The 22,147-nt window shown below is 37.9% G+C and overlaps 2 protein-coding genes across 2 annotated transcripts in view; both read right to left on the reverse strand.

Annotated features, from left to right (window-relative positions):
* rnf145b (ring finger protein 145b) overlaps positions 1 to 22,147 on the reverse strand; it is a 39,032-nt gene that overhangs the window by 2,621 nt on the left and 14,264 nt on the right. Inside the window, exons 3-9 of the mRNA XM_057360138.1 lie at positions 21,472 to 21,580; positions 20,936 to 21,027; positions 7,467 to 7,702; positions 3,685 to 3,860; positions 1,870 to 2,010; positions 1,576 to 1,758; positions 32 to 179 (exon numbers count right to left, since the gene is read on the reverse strand). Of these exons, the coding sequence (XP_057216121.1) occupies positions 32 to 179; positions 1,576 to 1,758; positions 1,870 to 2,010; positions 3,685 to 3,860; positions 7,467 to 7,702; positions 20,936 to 21,027; positions 21,472 to 21,580 (1,085 nt within the window). The remainder of the gene's footprint in view (positions 1 to 31; positions 180 to 1,575; positions 1,759 to 1,869; positions 2,011 to 3,684; positions 3,861 to 7,466; positions 7,703 to 20,935; positions 21,028 to 21,471; positions 21,581 to 22,147) is intronic.
* Positions 10,649 to 15,150, reverse strand: LOC130570052 (E3 SUMO-protein ligase ZBED1-like). The gene is made up of 2 exons (XM_057360139.1): positions 13,734 to 15,150; positions 10,649 to 13,440 (listed from the first exon to the last, which is right to left on the reverse strand). Exons 1-2 carry the CDS (start codon positions 14,581 to 14,583, stop codon positions 12,386 to 12,388), a joined length of 1,905 nt encoding a protein of 634 aa, XP_057216122.1. The 5' UTR covers positions 14,584 to 15,150; the 3' UTR covers positions 10,649 to 12,385.

Consider the following 22,147-nt stretch of genomic DNA (forward strand, 5'->3'; position numbering starts at 1 on the left):
AGCATTTGTTCTGCATGAGAGATGTGTGTACCTGCAGTGAGGTGAGGATGCTGGAGGAGATGATTATGAGCAGCCAGAAGTCCATGCGGAAGAACTGACAGATCATGTATGCCATATAAGCAGGGAAGACCAACAGGAAGAGACACAGACTGACGGCTCTGAAGTGTTTCCACAGGCTCCTGCAAGACACAAAGCAGGGCTGTACGTTAACTTTTTTTGCACATAGCACCGTTGCTACAGAAGTTTAACGTTTTTTTAGCACAAACAGTTGTAGTACAAATATAAGTCTGTTAGTGCAGGTCATCACAAAAATAGACAGGCAACTGAAAAAGGACATTGACGTTATACAAATGGATAAATTAGGGCCATATAATTTTTTATTTTTCCCCAAATTTTTACTTTTAAATTTTTCTGAGTTCTGTATTTTCAATGCTTTACCAAACAGTAGTAAATACATCAGTCCATAAAAATATTGTAGTCTACTATAGCATTTACTACATTAAACTGCAGTAAAATTATTGTGTACTATATATATTTGAACCTTATTATAATAACTATTAAAGTATAATTTAGTGTTTACTACAGTTTATAAATTGTTTAAAAATAAAAAGTTCATTATTTTATCATCTGGTTCAAAAAAGTGGACTTTTGTTTTGGCGGGTGGTCGCGAAGATGCTTGAGCTTCAGTGTGTTTGACAGAGGCTTCACTCAAACAGTGAAACACTCGTAAAATAAACTTAGAACAACTCTGTGGATAAAGTTAATCTCCTCGTATAGTGAGATACAGACAAATCTACAAGTGTCACACTTGTAACGTGTTAAAGTGTGCAACTCATACACCCGCAGAACAAGCAGAGGACATATTTAAATAGTAGAATTCTGCTTTCGTGATTCCTTCCATGTTTTCCCACATCGCACAGATCTAGGGCTGCAGCTATTGATTACTTTAGTAATCGAGTATTCTACTGATTTTCCATCGATAAATCGGGTATTCGGATAATAAGTACTTTTTCTTTATTGAAGAGCAATACTAAATATACAAGAGAAAATAAGACAGGTCTCTTAACATGAAAAACTAATTTGTTTCCTTCTTAGAAAAATTAACATATGTATTGCTGAAATTGCATACATTAATATCTGTGAAAACTAAACCCATTTAGTACATTCCATTGCCATATTACATTCAAAATGCAATATAGGCCGAATACAAATGTATAAATAAGAAACATTAATAAAAAAGGTAAACGTAAACAAAAGTGATGAAACAGACATACTAAATAATAAGTGTCTTCCGACAACCTGCAAAATAAAAGTCTGGTTAACTTTGTATTTTTATGTGGACAAATATATTCATATTTAATAGTAAAAAAATAAACTAAAACTAATTTAGATAAACTAAATGCATCATGCATAAGCTGAAGTTAGTTGTTTACCTTGTTCAAATTAGTTGACATATATGTCGCACTGTAAAGCCCTGCAAAGGGCTTATGCAGCAGGTCCTCAAACAAAATCTCTTTGGCGTGAACACTGCCTGTCATTTAGCCTGCTGTATGGTGTGACGTATACTGCTCTTACTTGTCTCTGGAAGCCCCCAGCGCCAGAACTATGGGGTCAGCGATCTCCAGCATGGACTGCAGGATGGAAGCCACCACGATGAAGAGGATAATACTGAGGAGGAAGGCTCTGTGAATGACCTGCAGCTCAATGAGCCCAGTCTGAACAGCCAAGATTAACAGTGTGATGCCCTCCGTCATGCCTCTGAAAACAAGAATGAGAAAAACATTTGAAATGCTTGACATTTCTTCTACAATCTTCAAGCTTTGCTCTAAAATTAATCTTAAAACAGACCGACTTGGAGGTGTTTCTTACCTGTGCATGGCGTTGTCATTCATGAAAGCTCTGTAGCCCTGCAGGTAGAACCTGCAGAGGGTGAGGACGCCCAGCGCCACAAAAGACACGGTGAAGACCAAACCCAGCAGAGAGTACGGAGTACTACAGCACTCGGCAATACTGGAGAAAAAAAACACACATACGCTCTTGATCACATTTCATTAGTATGTGTTGTGGTCCAAGACTTTATTTTCCATGGAATTCACTTTAGTTTATGATAATGGCTCTACTCCAAAGCTGTTTCACCATCTACATAGACAGTTAGTTAACTATCTGTTGCTTTAGATCCCTAATCCAGTTTTACAGAAGTCGATATGATGAGTTTAAAGTCCCAGTGAAATAAAAAATTACAATGCACACTTTTTCATGAAATATTGCAGCGTTTATTGTAAATAGTTTATCAATGTGGGTCATTCTCTTTTTAAAAACCGTGTGCCCTTATAATCTTTAATTAAAATCTGAAAATGCACTTCCTTCCTGTAATCTTAATGGGGAAGTTCACCCAAAAATCTACTTTGTGTGATTTTTTTACCCACGTGACGTTAAACATGTTTAGAGAACTTCCGGCGTCTTCGGAGCACAAATAAAGATATTTAGGTGACATACGAGAGATTTCCAGGCCTCCTCATAGACATCATGGTGTCAGTTTTTGCCAAGGTCCAGAAAAGTACTAAAGACATCATTAAATTGGTCCATCTGCGCATAGTGGCTCAGTTGAATTTTTATGAAGCGACGAGAATGCTTTATGTGTGAAGAACAAACCAAAATACCGACTTTAATCGATATATTCTCCTCTGTCTTGTCAGTGTATGGTGCACGTTCACGAGACCACTTCTTCTTCGTCTTCTTGGACGAGAGCACTTTGACGCATGTGTATTAGGTTTGTGCACCGAATCCGCATGGGGCTTGCGCCTATTGGACGCCTGCGCTCTGACTCACAATGCGGAAGCGCAACTCTGTTTACATGCAGACTGTTTATATATACACGCTGTATATAAGCTGATCTTCGCAAAATGTCTGATGATTTCGATATTGAGGAAGACTTGCACTTTTTTGCCCAACCGTACTTATTCGAACCAGAATATACAGAAGACGAACTAAGAGAGAGGGTAGAAGATGCGACACAACCACAGCCACTAGTTTCTACAAGACAAAGAGCTATGGATATCTGGTGGTGCAAATGTCGTAAGTGCCTAGCAATGCCCACGGAAATGGAGATCTTGTGCTGCATCGACTGGGATATAGCCATGTCACAGCTCTAAAGTGTGGATAGTTCAAATGATGAGACGACAGATGAATTACGCTGTCTAACAGATGATCCCGCCTTTCCGCAGTGTCTTTAGTACTTTTCTGGACCTTGGCAAAAACTGACACCATGATGTCTTTGAGGAGGCCTGGAAATCTCTCGGATGTCACCTAAATATCTTTATTTGTGCTCCGAAGACGCCGGAAGTTCTCTAAACATGTTTAACGTCACATGGGTGAGTAAAAAATCATACAAAGTTGATTTTTGGGTGAACTTCCCCTTCAAGTGACGTATGTTAGATGGCTTGGGCGGAGCATCCATTCACTCCTCCCCTTCAACTGTCAGTCTGCTGCCAGTTCCATTTCAAAATGCAACAGCTATTTTAATACACCCAATCAAATCGCAGAGAAAGATGACAGCCACACCCACTATTTTTCTCATTCGAAATTCCATTTCACTCGGAAATGTGTCAAAATACAGAAGTTAAAACGATCGCAACTTCCGGTTCACGGGGACTTTAATGTTGTTAGCAAAGAATGCTCACTGACCTAGTGAGGAAGAGGAAGAGCAGCCTCTCGCGGGAGGGCGGCTGGTCGCGCGAGCTGAAGTAGGTGTAGATCTGCAGAGCGAACAGCACCAGCCAGAAGCACATGAAGAGCACAGGCAGAACCAGCTGATTCCACAGAGACATGCCCAGAGCCAGCAAACCATACACCTCCACCACCTGCCCCACAGACCAGAGGAGAGCAATGACCTCATGTCCCACTGAGGGTTTAAACAGTCAGCACTGTTTAGTTTCCATTAAAACACAAAAACTAACTTCAAATACTTTTTTTAATACTAGTTAAATGTCATATGCAGGTACATGAACAAGCATGAACAAGGCTGGTTGATTTCCCTGAAGTGTAAATACTGTGGTGGCACTCTTGATCAGCCCGATACAAGAAAAACTGGTTCAACATACACTCTTAAAAATGAAGATGCTTCAAAGGTTCATTACTGCGATGCCATAGAAGAACCATTTATGGACCCGCAAAGAACCATCTATTCTTACCTTTTTATAAACTGAAGAACCTGTTTTCACCACGAAGATGTTAAAGATTCTTTATGGAACCATTTAGACGAAAAGGGTTCTTCTATGGCATTGTGAAGCACCTTTATTTTAGAGTGTATGTCATGAGTTTTGGGCGGGACTATCTGTTTGTTTATTTTAACTACAACAATAAACATTTTTTTCTGTTTGTACATATTTTTACAACAACATTTATATATTTTTCTATGTTTAATTACAACATTTATATTTGTTTGTATATTTTACTACAAAATTTAATGTAATAAAATGTACTAACACTGAACATGTCTTAGGGATGCAAAAGAGGTTCTGAGTCGACAAAAACCAAAGGTATGTTTAAATAACTTTCTTGTTTTAAATTTTTTTGTAAATAATTAATCCAAAAACTGGCATAAAAATTCTGTCAGTGCTGCGAAAGTCTTAACACATAAACAAGTCGCAAGACTAGAAATTAGTAAAATAAAATACACATTAAAAATCAATGCTATTTTTATCATGTTGCTTGATTTTTATTGGAAGCGGATTCATCAAAAATATATTGTCAAAATTCTGAGCATAGCCTAATTTGATTATAAATCATAGTGATTTAATTCCTTAGCTAACTCACGATTCATCGTTCTGAACGCAATGGTTAACAAGCCATTAAACATCAAAAAATATCATCAAAAAATAAGGGCTGGAGTCACAAGTTTCAGTGCCAGTTGTTAAAGGGATAGTTCACCCAAAAACTACTCATTATACTCATTGCTACTTATATACTCATTAGTCAGTATCCAAACAGATTTCATCCCCCATTGACTCCCATAGTATTTATTTCCCCTACCATGGCTGTAAATGGGGGATGAGATGTGTTTGGTTACTGACATTCTTACAAGTATCTTCTTTTGTGTTACAGTTTTTACAATCACTTTGGCACTAATTTCAGAACCTTGACGCCATTTTTCAAAACTCTAGACACAAAACTCACAACCAATGATGCAAATTTTTCAAAACTAACACTTTTTTCAATTGCTTGGATACAATACACATAAAACTAAGATCATTTGTTCATTTAAAAAATCACCTGTTCAGTATGACACAACTTCATCAAAGTACTACTATTTCAAAATGCAATTCACACATTACATTTCAGATGAGTGTCTATTCATTTCATTACAATGATCCAACTATCAATTGATACAACTGCTCAAAATGATAAGTAACTGTTGCATTACTCTTAATGCAGTTGTATGGAAACAGACAAACAATATTCCATGTTTAGATCATGAAAGTTTCAAGATAATGAGATTCATTGTCACCAATTAGCGTGGAGCATGAACCAATTACACTACATTATCTATGGATGTAATATTTCATCATCATTCTTTACGTATCAGACACCGTTTCTATGGTCCCATGTACCACCTTTTCAGACTATTTACAGTATTGACAGTAATGCACTGTATGGATGCAGGCCCTTGTAATTGCTTGTCCAATTCTGCCAACTCGTTACTGATGATTGAGTTCACATTGTGGAACGAGTATATAAAAATTGATTGGGATCCACTTGTCTGACATTGTCCAGACATGTTTAACAATGTGGAATCCATAAGTTTGCCGACTATTGCACGCATGCTGAAAAGGCACCAGGTGTCTTTAAAACAACTATACCGTGTGCCTTTTGAAAGAAATGCAGACAGAGTGAAGCAAATGAGGACTGAGTATGTTCAGGTATGTTCAGTTTCAAGATGGCTGTTGTAAAATTCCATAAAAAATCTACATTGTACAGTAATTAGTAAATCTCTTTCCAAAATGTTTTTTTTTAGAGGGTGATGGAGCTGGATGCTGATGACAACCATCACAAATTCATATATTTGGATGAGGCAGGCTTTAACCTGGCCAAGACAAGGTCGAAATTTCATTGGCCAGCGGGCAACCATACAAGTACCTGGACAACGTGGGGCCAACATTACCATGTGTGCGGCTATATCAGAAGATGGTGTGGTGGGACGCAGACCTCGTATTGGATCAAATAATGCAGCTCTCCTTGTAACCTTCCTTGACGAGCTTGATCAGGTCTGTAGAGCTGATGGCGTGACCTATGTCATTGCGTGGGATAATGTCAGGTTCCACTATGCTCATAGGGTGCAAGCATGGTTTCAGGCCCATGCACAATTAACCACCCTGTATTTACCCCCATGCTCTCCTTTCATTAACCCGATTGAGTAATTTTTCTCCACATGGAGATGGAAGGTTTATGATAGGCGACCTCATGAACAAGTCACTCTTCTCCAGGCCATGGATGACGCATACAATGACATCATGGCAGACCAGTGTCAGGACTGGATTCGCCATGCCCGAAGGTTTTTTCCAAGATGTTTGGCTAATGAAAACATCCATTGTGATGTAGATGAGAACCTGTGGCCAAATCCACAAGACAGAGTTGATGAAAATTTAGAAGTACAGTAATCACTCCTATGTTTTGCTTTTTACAGTACAAGCAAGCAAGTTGAGGAACACTGCATTTGATGTTTTACAGTACTGTCTTTTCTTTTCTATTTCGTAGCTAATTATTTTGCTTTGATTCAAATCAACCTATGTTATGATCGTACTGTATTGTTTTTCATCAATATATTTCAGATTTTCTTCAATGATTCCACTGTGTCTGTAGTATTCTCTCTACTACTGCAGTACTTTTACAGGGATGTATTTACATGTAGTACCATAATGAAACATGTATCACCTATTTTGTACTACAATATTTAATTATTGTACGAACAATGACACAGTGAAACTATCGGTGGCTTGTGTGTGGGTGATCTAAATTAACGTTTCAATGGTATTTCACAACACATTTTAATAAATAAATAAAGTTTTTTGAACCAATGATTGTGCAAGTGCAAGATTTCTTTAAAGATATGAATGCACAATGCAATGTTTTGAACATTGGACAGCCTGTGTTACAAGTGATGACCGTTTTGAGTTTTGTGACTAGAGTTTTGAAAAATGACGTCAAGGTTCTGAAATTAGTGCCAAATGATTGTAAAAACCTGTAAACAGAACAAAGAAATGTATACAGGTTTGGAACAATCTGAGGGTGAGTAAAAGGCAGAATGTTCATTTTTTAATTAACGATCCCTTTAATGTGTCCCAGAGAAATTCCACTATTGTGTTAAAAGTAAAGTGTGAAACGACATGAGGCTAAATACATGACAATCGTATTCATTTTTTATGTGAATTAATCTATCATAAAATAATTGTATTGTTATGTCGGCATACCTGCACCAGCTCCCTGTAGGCGGTTTTGGCCAGATTGTAGGGCACCAGCAAGTTTGAGGCCAGGAAGTAAAGCACCTCCAGACCAGTGAAGATCATGGCAAAGCGGTTGATGAACACGATGGTCTCCAGAGGCACGAGGCACAGTCTAGCCACCAGGGGGAGCAGGTGTGCAGAAAATAACCAGATCTGCTTTGTCTGCATGACGCAGGAACACAGCGTACACACCACCAGCTGACCTGAGGCAGAGGATAACCTTACTGAACAAACACCAAAATACACAAAATTGCATCACACGAACAAACCTCTATCTTTCTTTAAACGCTTGCTTTCATTGTATCTCATTGGGTGGACAGCGGACACAATGTTTGTGTGTTGACATAGCAAATAAAAGATACAATAAGTAATAACTAACTTAATACACAAATGTTGCAGGATGTTGTGTCTCTCTTAAGGGTTAAAAGTATGGCTCGTTAGTCTACAGGTTTACTCTTCACGGTTAAAGGAACTTGTATTTGAATATAAAGAGATGATCTTACCAAAGCAAATATGGGCTTAGCCTAAAGTCTTTATATGCAAATGAATAATAATTTACATTAGGGATGGGCGATATGGCCCTAAAACTCTATCACGATAATTCCTGGTATTTCTTGCGATAACGATAAAAATGACGATATATCCATAACGCCATCCACCGCTGTTTTTTTGCGTCAAGTGATAGTAGCTGCATGTAGTCTAGACCCTCAGAAAAACAAATATTATCAAAAAGTAAAATTTAGCCCAAATCAAACAGCTCCTAAAATATACCTACAGTATTTTTGTAAATATAAAATATAATAGTGAGATTCGACTTCAAAAGGTTGTAGTAAAGAAAAGTTAAATGAACTAAAGCTCAATAAACACATCATGTCATACCTAAAACTGTATATATTCTATTGTTGGGAGGAAACGATCGATCGCATCACGCTGTCAATCACTCTCTCTTGAACTGTGTGAACCTTCTCTTCTCACAGCAACATACACTGAATCTGTCTATGACTCGCACTACGGAAAGAGAACAGAAAAATGCGGATAAAAGAAATCTAATTAAATAATCAATGCTTTTATATGCTCATAAATGTACTTAAAATAACGTAATACAAACTCGCATTTTGTACTGTATGTAAACAGGCAGCAGTGCTGTTCACGCTGTGTCGCTATGAAAGCACATTTGGGCACGAGCTGCGCACGGGAAGCTCCGTTCATCCTGTATATAACAGGCAAGAAATCATATTAAACAATTTGCGCACACGCGCATAACATCTAACGAATGTTTAAATAAATACTTTTAGCCAAACTAAATGTTGTGGTGTAACGTATTATGACTATCAACGAATACTTAACAAACGAATTAAATAAAACGAAAGTGAAACTAAACATTAACTCGGATTAGGGCTGGGCGATATGGCAAAAAAGTAAACTCGATAGTTTTTTTCTATATTGATCGATAACGATATTTATTTCGATATATATTTAATTAAAAAACTGTATTTAAAAGAATCTATTTTAAATACAGTTTATTAACAAAAGTTAACCTTTAACCAGTTAAAATTCAATTAAATTAATGCACTGTTGCAACACAGAGGATATTAGGCCATAAACAACATGTACCAGTTCATTCAGTCTCATTTTGACTCAATTGACTCGTTAAGTAAAGGGAGTGTTCATTCAGTACATTCAACCAATGAAAGGACTCCGCTACTGGTACATTCGAACGCTATTGGCTCAGCACCTGCGCAGTGCGCACATACATAACGCTGCAATAATGTCTTGCTCGAGTATTGGGATTCATTCAATGTATTCAGTGAACCTTAAAGACATCTCAAATAAACTGTAGTACATTTCTTTAATCATGCAAGCATCTTACATACAAGGTTCAATATTTGAATGTGCACACAAACTCACTTCATTACATCTCTAATCTGTACATGGCAGTGCTGGTTTGTTTCATAAACACCAGCTCATGTTAGCAGATATGTTAACGATGGATATAAAAACGTTTGTGCTTGAGTTTCGAAGTAACTCGCTTGCAATTGCGCCTCAAGTTTGTTTTGTTTAACCGGCGATTGCGAAAAAAATAAGACACTTGATAAACCGCGTGATGACAACTCGAGGTTAGTTTCACCTTTGTTTCCGCTTCCAGTAATGTTTTCCTCCTCATGTCGAGTTTTCTTTGCCAAGTGCAGTATGAAATGGACTTTGTACTTTTGACGCGCATGATAAAAGCTGCACGCTGACTGACTGTTGTTGCGTTTATTTCTGCGTTCTGTTACGACTAAAATTAATCCATATCGAGTCAAAATGCCAATAGCTTATCATCGTTTTTGAAATACATTCTATCGCGATTCGATATGATATCGTTTATCGGCACAGCCCTAACTCGGATGCATCTACCTAAACGAGATTTAGAGCTTTTAGTGCAAACTCTTTCTCAGCTTCACGTCCGCCCTCCGCTATACCCGTTTTCGCTTCACATATGAGCTGCGAATGGGTCTCACAAAGAAATACGTCATCAACTAGAATTTATCGTTTATATCGCGGGAAGACTAATTCCTATCGTGTGGGGAATTTCTACCGGTATATCGCAAACGATATAATATTGCCCATCCCTAATTTACATGTTTTTCTGAATATTAAGTAACACTCCAACTGAACTGAGCTCAGCTTTGTTGCACGGCCTCAGCAAAACATGGTATCGGCAAGAATAAAATACTACACCTACAGCTTCTTATCTAACAGTTGAAAAATTTTTTTTTTTAAATCATAACAAAACTGATGAGTAATAATATATAAATACATATGATAAACAACAATAACAGCAACAGCTCACCATTTAAATTCAGATAAAATGGCACATTTATGTCTATAATGATGCCTAGTCTACTGATACATGAATATGATACTGAATAAATTTTCAAGTATACTAACTATTGAAATTTAAGTTTATTTGTGCCATAGTTGATTTACCTCCACGCAACATTACAACAAATGCTATAAGCTATAAGAAAACCTTAGACCACGCCAAACTAAAATGATGGATGGAGTTTGTGTGAACAAACAGATCCTTACTGAAACTCTATGAGACGCTGTAAATACGTTTTTCAATAAATCACAGACTGTAAAAGAACATTTTCCTATTTTATAATTTCATTTGATTATATTGCGCTGCCCTTCAAGAATCTTTCAATTGGAAATGGAAACATCTACTGTTAAAGTTCTCTGCATAAGCCAATTCGGACTTTAAAAATATTCAATATTTTTGCAACCAATACAACATTTTAAAGGGCCGGCGACTCTGCCAACTATGCTAAATAGACGAATGCCACATAACTTTTCATTTGTATAATTTTTCATTAGCAATCAGGGTTTTTCCTGGCTCAAAATGAGGCGGAGGTGGTGCCATCCTGATCTTGTACACACACACGTAGGCCTACCGTACCTTTAAGTGGCTTAACCAAAGTGACTTTGAGTTTGACATATTAAAAGTTCTAATAAAATTAGATAAAAATGACAATTATTAAGTTATATAAAACATTACTTATATTCGCTAGTGACTGAAAAGTTCAATAGTTTAAATGAATCGGTTCAAATGATCGTGTGCGAGTCGTTCTGAACGAAATGTGCGTTCATACTGGCGAACTCTCTGTGTACAGTATACGCTAATTCAACGATCCAACTGCACAGCTAAAGACATTACAGTGATGTACTTCATGTTAATTTAAGAAATATCAAGAAATTAAACGTACTTGGATGCAAAACAAACAGCCGTGAAACGCAGCTAGCTCTTGTTCTGGAACTCTTTTTAGCGCCTCAGTGTGCTGATAACGAAACAACGCCTCCACTGTGGCGTAATGTCGCAACTGCAGTTACAAATGACAGTCTCTTAAATGCACCCAGCATTTCTTGTGAAGTCTCACAACATAATTTTGGCGAGAGCCTGAGGCGGCACGACATTAGATGGAGGCGGCCGCCTCCAATTTCTCTATGCAGGAAAAACCCTGGCAATTGTATTTAACTGTTTGCATAGATGCACACGCACATCATGCCCGTGGCCAGGGCAAGGACTACACACCCTGTGCCTATGAATATATTTGTTCTCACGACATTGTAATTATACATAAACTACGTCACAGAGAGCTTTGAGTATGATTGAAACTTTGGCATCAGCAAAGGTACAGTGTGTGTACTCTGTGTACAGATCAAGGTAGGGGTGGGCGATATAGAAAAAAATTCAAATCACGATTTTTTCTGGATACATCACGATTCACGATTTTATCCCGGTTCTTTTTCAAGTAGGTTTTAAGACTATTTTGCAAATTACAGAGCTACAATACAGCCAAACTAATGTCCCCATATAAAAACATACTCTTCACCATTTATATTTTCAAGAATATTTTAATCAAGTTAAGATTTAATGCAAGTGCAATTCTGAAAGTATGAACATTCAACAAGACTTGCATTACAATGAACATCACAAAATGAACATTGGTTTAATAAATCTAACAGTTGTAACAGTCAGACAGCTTATTAGACATAGATCCCAGCAAACAGGTTCAAAAATGTAAATAGCTTATTTTTTACAAAGTTAAATAATGTTTAAATAAAAATGTACTTGGTCTAGTTAAATAAATGCAAGTGCACAGACTTTAGCATAACTCCCAAAAAATAAACATTGGCTTCCAAAGGTAAAAACAAAAACACACATACAAAATGTAAACTACCTTTCGTAATCTGTTTAGTAGATTTTTCAAAGTGCAACGTGTTTCAGAACCAAAACAATAAAGGTACAAAAATATTTCCTGACCTGAGTCCTGAGTCTTGTAAACTTAGCAGCTTTGGAACATATCAATTTCTAAAATAACACACAGTATAACTAATCACAGTCACAAATTTTTAGAAAGGAAAACCAGCTGATTCACTTTATCTGGCTTGAGAGTTGCCCTTTGGCAGGTGACAATATTGCCACCAGTACTGAAGGCTCTTTCTGAGGGAGCACTTGTGGCTGGAATGCATAAATACTTTCTAGCAAGTTGGCTAACTCTTGGAAAGTTTGCCTCATGGACTTTCCACCATCCCAGTGGATCCACCTCACTTTCTGCATTTGGTGTGGACAAGTATCCCTTCAATTCTCCTTCTATTGCCTCTTTTAGAGATGAGGAAGCTGATGTTGTGGCTGCAGATGCACTTACAACACCTGAGGCTTTTAAAAAGCTGGCAAGTGATTGTTTTGCTTTCTTGGGTGGTGTCTGACCCTCATCAGGGCTCTGTGATGTGGAGGTTGAGGTACTAGATGTAGGCTGCTGATCTGATGTTGGATACTGTATGGTCAGCAAAGACTCCAGCTCAGACAAAGCTCTGGTTTGTATTCCCTCTATCTTGTCTTTGTCTATGTATTGTGTTTTGAACCTGGGATCGACAAGCGAAGCCATGTCCAGCAGGTCATCAGTGGTGGGGTCCTGATATTTGTCAGTGAGGTATGCGAGAATGCTTGTCTTCATTGTTTTTGTTAGTTCAGTGTCTTCATCATTCAGGCTCAAAATGTTGACTTTCAACAGGTGAAGCACTGGCTTTACATAAGATATACTCACATAGTCCTCACCTGAGAGTGCATCAGTAAAGTCTTTCAGTGGACTCAATGCCTTTTTCACAGACTCCATTACGTCAACATCTTGCCATGACGGGACCAAATGCCTAGTCTTCTTGTCTGCCTTCAGGACCTGAGAAATGGCCTTTTCCTGGTCAAGCACTCTCTCGATCATGTTGAGTCTCGAACCCCATCGTGTTGGGGACTCGGTGATGAGCTTCTGTTGAGGTAGCTTTAGCTCAGTTTGAGCATTACTTAAGTCCCTCTTTTTCTTCCAGCTGAAGGAGAATGTACTGACGACTTTCTTGCAAACCGATGTTACACGTTCAACACGAGGGTCTTTGGCACTTTTTTCTAATAAAAAAGAATAATGTATTAATTAGATTTAACCTAATGCACAATGTAAAATTTTATTTACAAATGTTTATATTATAAAAATATATTATTTTATTGAAACCAAACAGATGTTCCACAAAAACGTTTTTATATATAAATAATACAAAACAATTACATATAACAGTGCAATTATTATTGCAAACTAATCTCATAATTTTACTGTTCAATGTTCCTAATGTAATTTTAAATTATTTATTATACGAACAATCTCCTGAATGGCAGAGACAATATTTATTTTTAGTTGCACTCACCGATGGCTAGGTGGAGTCTGTGCCCAAAACACTGCAGACGAGTCCAGCTGTTGAGCTCCAATGCCTTCACCATATTGGCCCCGCTATCTGTCGTCATACAGGTCATGTTTGCTTCTTTCAGTCTCCAACATTCAAGCGCGTCCCTGAGGCCTTGCGCTATGAGCTCGCCCGTGTGATCTTGTGGGAAATATGTTGTTTCTAGACACGCACTGCACAACTTCCAGTCATGAATAAAGTGAACCGTCAGACTTAAATAAGGCTCTGACGTACGGCTAGACCATAAATCAGCTGTTGTAGCAAAAAACTTTACGTTTTGAATTTTGTTTTGCATCTTGCTGCGGCACTCGGAATAAAGTTGTGGAATGGCCGTGGAAGAAAAATATTTGCGGCTGGGTATTTCGTAACGTGGATCTACGACTTTGAGCAGTCTTTTAAAGCCCTCATTTTCCACAGTCTTTATGGGAATCATGTCTTTGGCCAGGTAAAATGTCACCGCATCAGTTACATCTTTCCAGCGCTTGCTCGTTCTGTCATACGGAGTTCCTTTCTCAAATGCGTCTTTCGTTAAAGTCGTTTGTTTAAGCCTTGTAGTTTCTGGCTGCTTGGTTGTACCTGATGTTCTCGCGTGGGGTCCCGTTATAATTTGACTGTCGGCATACTCTTTCGGGTGCTTTCTTTTGAGGTGGTTAAAAAGGTTTGTTGTGTTGCCATCCGACGTGCGAATCTTATCATTGCAACATTTGCAAATAACTGCTGTTTGCGCTGTGTCTGTTGGGGAAAAACCAAACCATTTCCATATTACAGATGTTGAATTTTTTTTAGGGACCAACTGCTCCGCGTTTCCCTCCATCGTCACTGACTGCGTCGCTTAATCTCACTAAATTTACGAGCAACGTACACGAGTTTGTTAACTTGGCGCCATCTATCGCACGGATGTTGACGAAATCAATAGAACAGCAACGGATATAACGTGTCGTGCACTATATAGGACGATGTAACGATTTTTCCGAAAAAGTGGATCGTGCTGTCATTTTAATCGTTCGCGATCAAATATCGTCATATCGCACACCCCTAGTTCAAGGTGCCACATGACATGTCACTTGACATGTCGAATCAAAACGCCAGCCAATTATTTTGCTTTTTTACTATTTAATAGCCATTTTACTAGGGATGTAACGATTCACCGTGAGCCGGTTGAAAATCGGTTATAATGAGCGACGATTCAAATCGGTTGAGGCTTGAACTGAATCGCAATACATTTTTTGAACAGCAGGGGCCGCTATTTTCACTGCAAACCTAAACGTGGATGCTGATATTTCTTAAATGCAAAAAAATCCAAGAAAAGCACAGACAGTATTAGTTTGTTTATATTAAAGAGACTTTTTCTATTATTAATTTGTTATAAAATTGCAGTTTAGTTTTGTTATTTGAAATAAAACATTTTTTTATCATACAAAGAAACGTGAAGCATTTAAGAAATAATGCAAGGGACGTTGTTCATTTCTAATTTGTTTCAACTCATTTTTTCAAAATAAATCGTGAGTAAATCGTGAATAAATCGCATCGTGAGATCAGAATCGTGAACCGCATCGCATCGTGAGCTAAGTGAATCGTTACATCCCTACATTTTACTAGACTATGCTTGTGGTCGGTCAACACTAAATTTGTGGTCAACAGCCTTGAATTTTTACATATCTTTATCTTTTGGACCATTACATCAAGCAAAACAAATGAAAACTGGATACATAACTATTCATCCCTTTTATTACTCCCAAACTCAGATTAACCAATGTGACTGTCAGAGTGGAAGGGGTTTTACTAAAGCAAAAAATTAATAAAACAATACAAAACATTGAGTGTTTGTTTTGTTTACTGAAAACCGTTGTGCACATCAGAGCTGTTGCAACTTTAGATTACAGGAGGTTGGTTTTGTGACATTCATTCACTTCCTTCAAGCATGAAAAACACACCGAATGCAGTTCAGATACACTGCTTTATGTCATGTCAGTACACTTCACTTTGATCCAGAGATCAAGAGGCCGTTTACACGAGACCGTATTCAACAAAAAAACAGAAATCTTTTAATGCGTTTTGGCTGTTCATTTACACGACAACGGCATTTTGGGGGACTGAAAACGCAAACTTTTGAATAACGGGTCTAAAAGTGCAAGTTTTTGAAAATGATGGCATTAAGCTTTTTCCAAAAACGATGACATAATACGCAATGCGCAGTGTTTCCCCTGCCATTACCTTAGGGTGGTGCACCGCCCCTCCAATGGCACCTTCCGCCCCCCCAAAGGTCAAGTTAATTAAATTTTTTATGTAGCGTTAGATCACAAGAGAAGTCATTTAAGGTTACCTTTCCTATATAACATGTCTATACCTTGTTCTCGTACTAAACAAACTAAATAGTAGGGCTGCAACTAACAATTATTTTAATTGTCGACTAATCTAACGATTATTATTTTTTCGATTAGTCGACTAATCTAACAATTTTTTTTATCGAATAAAGATTTTTTTGATTAATCCTTTGGCAAACTTTGCAAATAAACAATAAGTTCTAGTATTTTCTTACATTATAAAGCAAATCATACTTTTTACTCCACTACATTTTATAAATAAATATTGTCGTTTTAACATTTTAATCCGTGTTTACATTAAAATCACCATCTTCTTTTAATTAAGTAGTTTTAATTTTAAAAGTAAAAAAAATACAGATTTTTTATGTACTTAAGTACTCTATTAAAGGTAAAAAAAAATGTTTTATTGCACTTATGCTTTTTGTTGTCCTTATGTTGTTCCAATTGCTTCCATTGTTTCTCTCATCTGTAGGTCGCTTTGGATAAAAGCGTCTGCTAAATGACTAAATGTAAATGTAAAAACATTAAAAAAATGTGTATATGAAATACTAGAGCATGATATATGCTCTGTATTTTTTTCCTCACAGTAATATCCGACTCTATTTTCAGTCTCATGATATAATTGAGTAAAAGTAAAATACTACTATCTGTCTCTGTTTATTGTACAAAACTATCACCGTATAAAAGACTCTAATGCAGAGTGGCGTTAAAGCGAGCCCGCGCACCCGGAACTCAGAATGATGCGCTTAATGCATTCGCATCGTTATTTACAGTTATGCGCATCCCGGACGCACAATGATGCGCTTAAAGCACCTACTCCTTCTGAAGTCCCGGGGATCATTTTGCTCCTCAAAGTAAATAATAGTTAGAACACAGCGAGAAGAGATGATATGTTACATGTTTAACACATAATCCGACAGTATACAGTTAAATCAGAGGTTTAAAAAGAGTTATTTCGTATGAAGACGCAACATATTCAGACCGCTTCCAGTGCTTCTAATAAACTAAGCTATACTCAGCGAGTAACGTTAACTCAGTCTCTAGCAAAATACATTTTAAACAAAACCATAGACTATCATCTTGTCATTATGAAGAATAATGAAAACATTGGAACATGTTGGAAAGAGTAGCGTCCTGACCGTCACCGTACACACGCATGCTGACTGGAGATTGACAGACAGCACCAGCGGAGGTCAGAGTTTCTTAATTATGCTATATTGGTTTATTCCTCGCATAAAGCTATCGAATGACATAAAAAGTGCATTGGTGGTTTCATGATAGTCAGTCCTTTTTGAAGCTTAAGAGTAGGGCTGTGCAATTAATCGAAAATTAATCGTAATCGTCAATTTTGACCTTCAACAATTACAAAAACAAAATAATCGAGGTAAAACGATTATTGTGCCACATTCCATTTTGCAAGGATCATCTCTTTTCTTGTGGTATAAATCCACAGCGCACCCCCTTCCTTTACAGTGGTTCAGCTGTGCTGTTATTTATTTAAGTTAAATAAATTAAGTTATTTATTTTCTATGTCGTTTTAAAAGTTAATGAGTAATCGTGTTAAATAATCGGGATCTCAATATTGGCCAAAATAATCGTGATTATGTTTTTTGTCATAATCGAGCAGTCCTACTTAAGAGTAATTTATGCAGGGTCACAATCTGCAAAGGTTCACATACACTAACTTAAACTAGTACAATAGCGTTAATGTAAATCATTCATGTAAGGCGTAGTTTTACATTACAAAAAAGTAAATTACAAAAAAGTAATTTATTATGAAAGTCTACATCTACGTGCCCCTCTCCGTCCATTTGTGATTGCGTGTCCATGCTGTGATGATCGCATTCCGGGGGTAACTTAACGTTAGGGGGAATTCCTCCGTCCATTCACTAACTTACTGCGTCCGAGGCTCTCGATCGCTTTTTGTCGGGTGAATTATACTTTCTCTTGTTCTGCTGATTAATTTACAAACGCCCGGGAACAGAAACTGCTATTACACCAGATAAACGTAAATAATACGAAACGTCGACGCATTTCACGCACGTAATCAACGACGTCGACGCGTCGTTGCAGCATTACTAAATAGCATTATGTTATTTATCTTATTAACATGGCGGCATGTCATTTCTGTTTCTACGTGTCGCACCTTTACAATTCTCCTCTGCTCTCTGTATCCAGTTCCGACCCGAAGCGCGCGCACACATCACGCGCACTCAGGGACATTTATGTTGATTATATTTTGCCGCTACATCCTCTAATATCTTTATTTAGCACCAAACGCGCTTCATTTCCGCTCCGTGAGCGCTGCTTCTCCCACCAAAGACACGTCGCATATAAAGACCTGCAGACACCAAGAGCAGGTAAATAAATGGACACTTTTACTGTAACGCTTAAGTAAACGAAAATGCAGCAGTAATAAAGTATTTTTAGCTGTCAGTCAGTTTACTGTTTGCTATATAGGTTTGTGACAGATTATAAAACATAATGTCTTGTAGGGCTGTGCGATTTGGGGAAAATATCTAATTGCGATATTTTTGACAGACATTGCGATTGCGATTTGATTTGCGATTTTAACTTTTCTAATTCAAGCTTCAATTCAATATTGTTGTGTGGAGCACAGTATGGGTATAGTTACCCTGAAAGAAAACAACAAAAATAAAAACATTTAATTGTTTCCATTAAAACCATTACAAAATTAATTTTTGTAGTGTGCTTTGGGCATTATTCAAATAGGGCTTACTGTTGTTCAATTGGTTCCCAACTTCCAGATTACATCACACCAATACAATCCAAATACCAGTGTACACTATTATAGTTTCCATTAAAACAAATACAACTCCCATTGTAACCCTTAAATCCATAACATTTTCTATTGTGTTAGTGAATTATTAAAATAGTTCATAGTTTACATAGGCTGATTTATTATTGTTTAAGTATGTGGGATTTTTTAAAACAAGTAAAAAATGTGCTGAATGTTTAATTTCATCCAAGTGAAATTAGCAAAACAGTTAGATAGAATTTACATTTGTTTGAAACGCGGAGCTAGGCGTGAGTTGACACAGGGTGCGCGCGTGCGTCAAGCCTCGTCCATATTGCCAGATGCCCGAGCCGGACTCAAGTACTATAAACGTCATTACGAAACAGGCTGTGTATGCGCGTCAAGTTTAAACGGCTCGTCCGCGAGACGCACAACGCGGGGAAGAGTCGCGCGAGTATGACACAGGCTGTGTGTGCGGTCTTCTGAATTGGACGGTTCTTTAGTATTTATTTGCCTAATGATCGATCTGACTCTGCATATGCCATAATAACACACACTGTCTCTCTCCTGCCTTCTGTATGTTTGTTTTTTTAATGACGGACATTTACGCAGTTGGCTGGGGCAGTGCTGATTAGGCATAACGGAGGTGCGCTCACTCAGTTGGTTAGCAAGAATGCCACTCAAAGCGGGCTTGGAACAGACGCGTTTCCTATTTTTCACATCGCTTCCACATCGCAGACTCTTGCGATTAGCAAATCGCAACGTCTCACATCGCGATTGCGATTCGATTTCGATTAATCGTTCAGCCCTAATGTCTTGTATCTACATACAACATTTATGACATTAATAGCACAAATAATCAGCATGTTAAGAGCATTTCATTGTGAATCATGTTTTAATTGGAAAGAATATTTAGAATCAGTTCTAGTATGAATGGCATGGAAAGGCTGTTCGTAACTTTGCAAGTACTCCTGCAAACGATATATTTATTTCAGTTGTTACATTTTGTTGTCAGTAGTTTTTTAAATATTAAAATAGACCACAGGGACTTCGCTTCAGCACCAGAGCCTACAGCACATTTTCTCAGTTACCAGACCTTCTATGTTTCATACAGACTGTGGCTATCAGAATATAAAGTAAATGGCCTGATTAAACATTAGATTGATTGATTTAACACTATTTATTAAAAAAAGTATTGTCCGGACCTCCGCGCAAAAAAAAAGAGACCGCAGCCCCCCCTCAAAGCCGTAAACCTAAGGGAAACACTGCATGCGTATTATGCGTTCAGTCTGTAGGCATGTGCAAGTATTCTCCAAACCAAAAATGATGACCTCCATGCTGCTTGGTTGTGCTGCGTGACATACCCATTATAATTTCTCCAGCAAAAAGTATATTTACTGCACCACTACAACCAGCGTAGACATAGTATTTATATAAACAAACTATAAGCGCACATACACGACGACAAAGTGTATTAAAAGCGCTTTCAGCTTAAAACAGGGTATGCGTATGTCCGCAGGCACGTAGGGTTTCTTTATAGCGCAACAGCGCCATCCACTGGCCTGGCATGCATAATACAGCGTTTTTACTCGTTTTCCCAGATCTATGTAAATGCAGATCGTTTTGATAACGCCGTCGTGTGTACGTGAAACTTTTCAAAAACGCAAACATACTCTCAAGTCCAAATCACATGGATAACCTGCCATCCAGATATTCTCCTAACCCCTTTCTAAACAACCTGATTAATAAAACCAGACTAGTCATCTCAGGTTTAACTAAGGCACAATAAAGTATCACTGCTGTCTTAAATGGCTAAGAAGCGAATTAAAGCCTCGGTTTTTCATGGAAAAGACTGGTTACGTGCCATCCATTCCCTCATTCTGAAAACTGGAAGTATTTCCCAGGACCTCTATTCATCAGCAAACTGAGCACACCGAGATCTGGTTTCTCTTCTTTCAGTTTCTGAGCTATAGTTCAGTAATCAGGTTCCTTTTCCAGCCAGGGTGGGAACCGAAGTCTAGTAACACAAAACCAGCTCTCCCTCACTAAAAATGCAGCAGGGAAAAAGTGAACACAGGACTTACCAACGAGTGCAGTGGTAAAGCGATTCATAGACAGCGGCTCCAGATAGAGGGGACCTTCATAACCCGAGTCCAGCTCGCCATGTACATAATCCCTACAGAAAGAAATCGGCCATTGAGCAGTTGCTTTTATAAAAACGATCATTAAAATGTCACGCAATATAAACAACTACCAGACAGCTGCATTGTGTCATTTCATTGTCAAATTGTCAATGTGGTAATCCTATAGACCACTTTGCAAAATGTAAACACGGGTCCAGAAGCACTTCCGGTTCATTTTTTAAAAATCGTTCAAAAATGATTAAACCTTCGATTCGGTTGAAAATGTTCTGTTGGTTGTATTTTGGTCAAATGGTTTTGCAGTTGCAGAATTGGACCAGTGTTGGACCAGCGTTGGTCACGTCTTCCAAAGGGGTGTATATGTTTGTTTTATGTCTGAAATGCAGTTTCTGAAAGAAACAACCTTTGTATGTTTTCAATCGCTCCAAATTGAATGTTCAAGATACTTTTGTGTATTTGAAGCAACACTGAGCACAGACCTGGAGACCTGGTGTCCAGCAAAGAGCAAAAGAGCTGTGAGCACGTAGAGGTAGAGCTGCACAAGATGCTGCCGGGGCAAAGTCAACAACACCAGACTGAGGATATAACCTAATGATGAGAAAGAGAGAAACTCGGTTACTGATTTACACTAGTCCAAAAAATATAAAGATGATTGACACAAATATAACTGTTATTTCAATTTCACATACTTTTCAAGTTGGATGCAATTTTTACTATGACATCACTTACAGAAGGAGCTGAATGATTTTATTACAGTATAGGAAAGGCATTGATTTCACACAGTCACACCCAGACCCATTAAACATCCACAGCACTCATACTCATACACATGACTTCCTCCTTGGCCTTTAAACAAGAGAGACCCAGCTATAAACCTTAGGTTCAAATAGTGTCACTGACATTAGCAGTGAGACCTACAGTATATTCCCATAAACTGTCCTTAGTCCAGTCTAAAAGCTGCAAAAGCACTGCACGTCAACATGAAACTACAACAGACAAAACCTCTTTGATTCATCTGTTGACCTGGCCTGAACTTTCCTCTTGCGTGGTGTGCAAATATCTCAAGATGAGCAGGTCTGGAAAAGACTGAGGCATAACACAAACTGGTCCAACAATAGTCCTTGTTTTGGTTGTTTATGTCAGCTGGCGAGCCAA

The sequence above is a fragment of the Triplophysa rosa genome, linkage group LG19 (assembly GCF_024868665.1).
Source record: "Triplophysa rosa linkage group LG19, Trosa_1v2, whole genome shotgun sequence".
In the NCBI taxonomy this organism is placed as follows: domain Eukaryota; kingdom Metazoa; phylum Chordata; class Actinopteri; order Cypriniformes; family Nemacheilidae; genus Triplophysa; species Triplophysa rosa.

Bases quoted from the DNA above. Each gene is read 5' to 3' on its own strand.
- LOC130570052 (XM_057360139.1), bottom strand. From the start codon at position 14,583: ATGGAGGGAAACGCGGAGCAGTTGGTCCCTAAAAAAAATTCAACATCT. The intron at 13,441-13,733 runs GTGAGTGCAACT...CTTTTTTATTAG, and splicing joins CAGACTCCACCTAGCCATCG to AAAAAAGTGCCAAAGACCCT.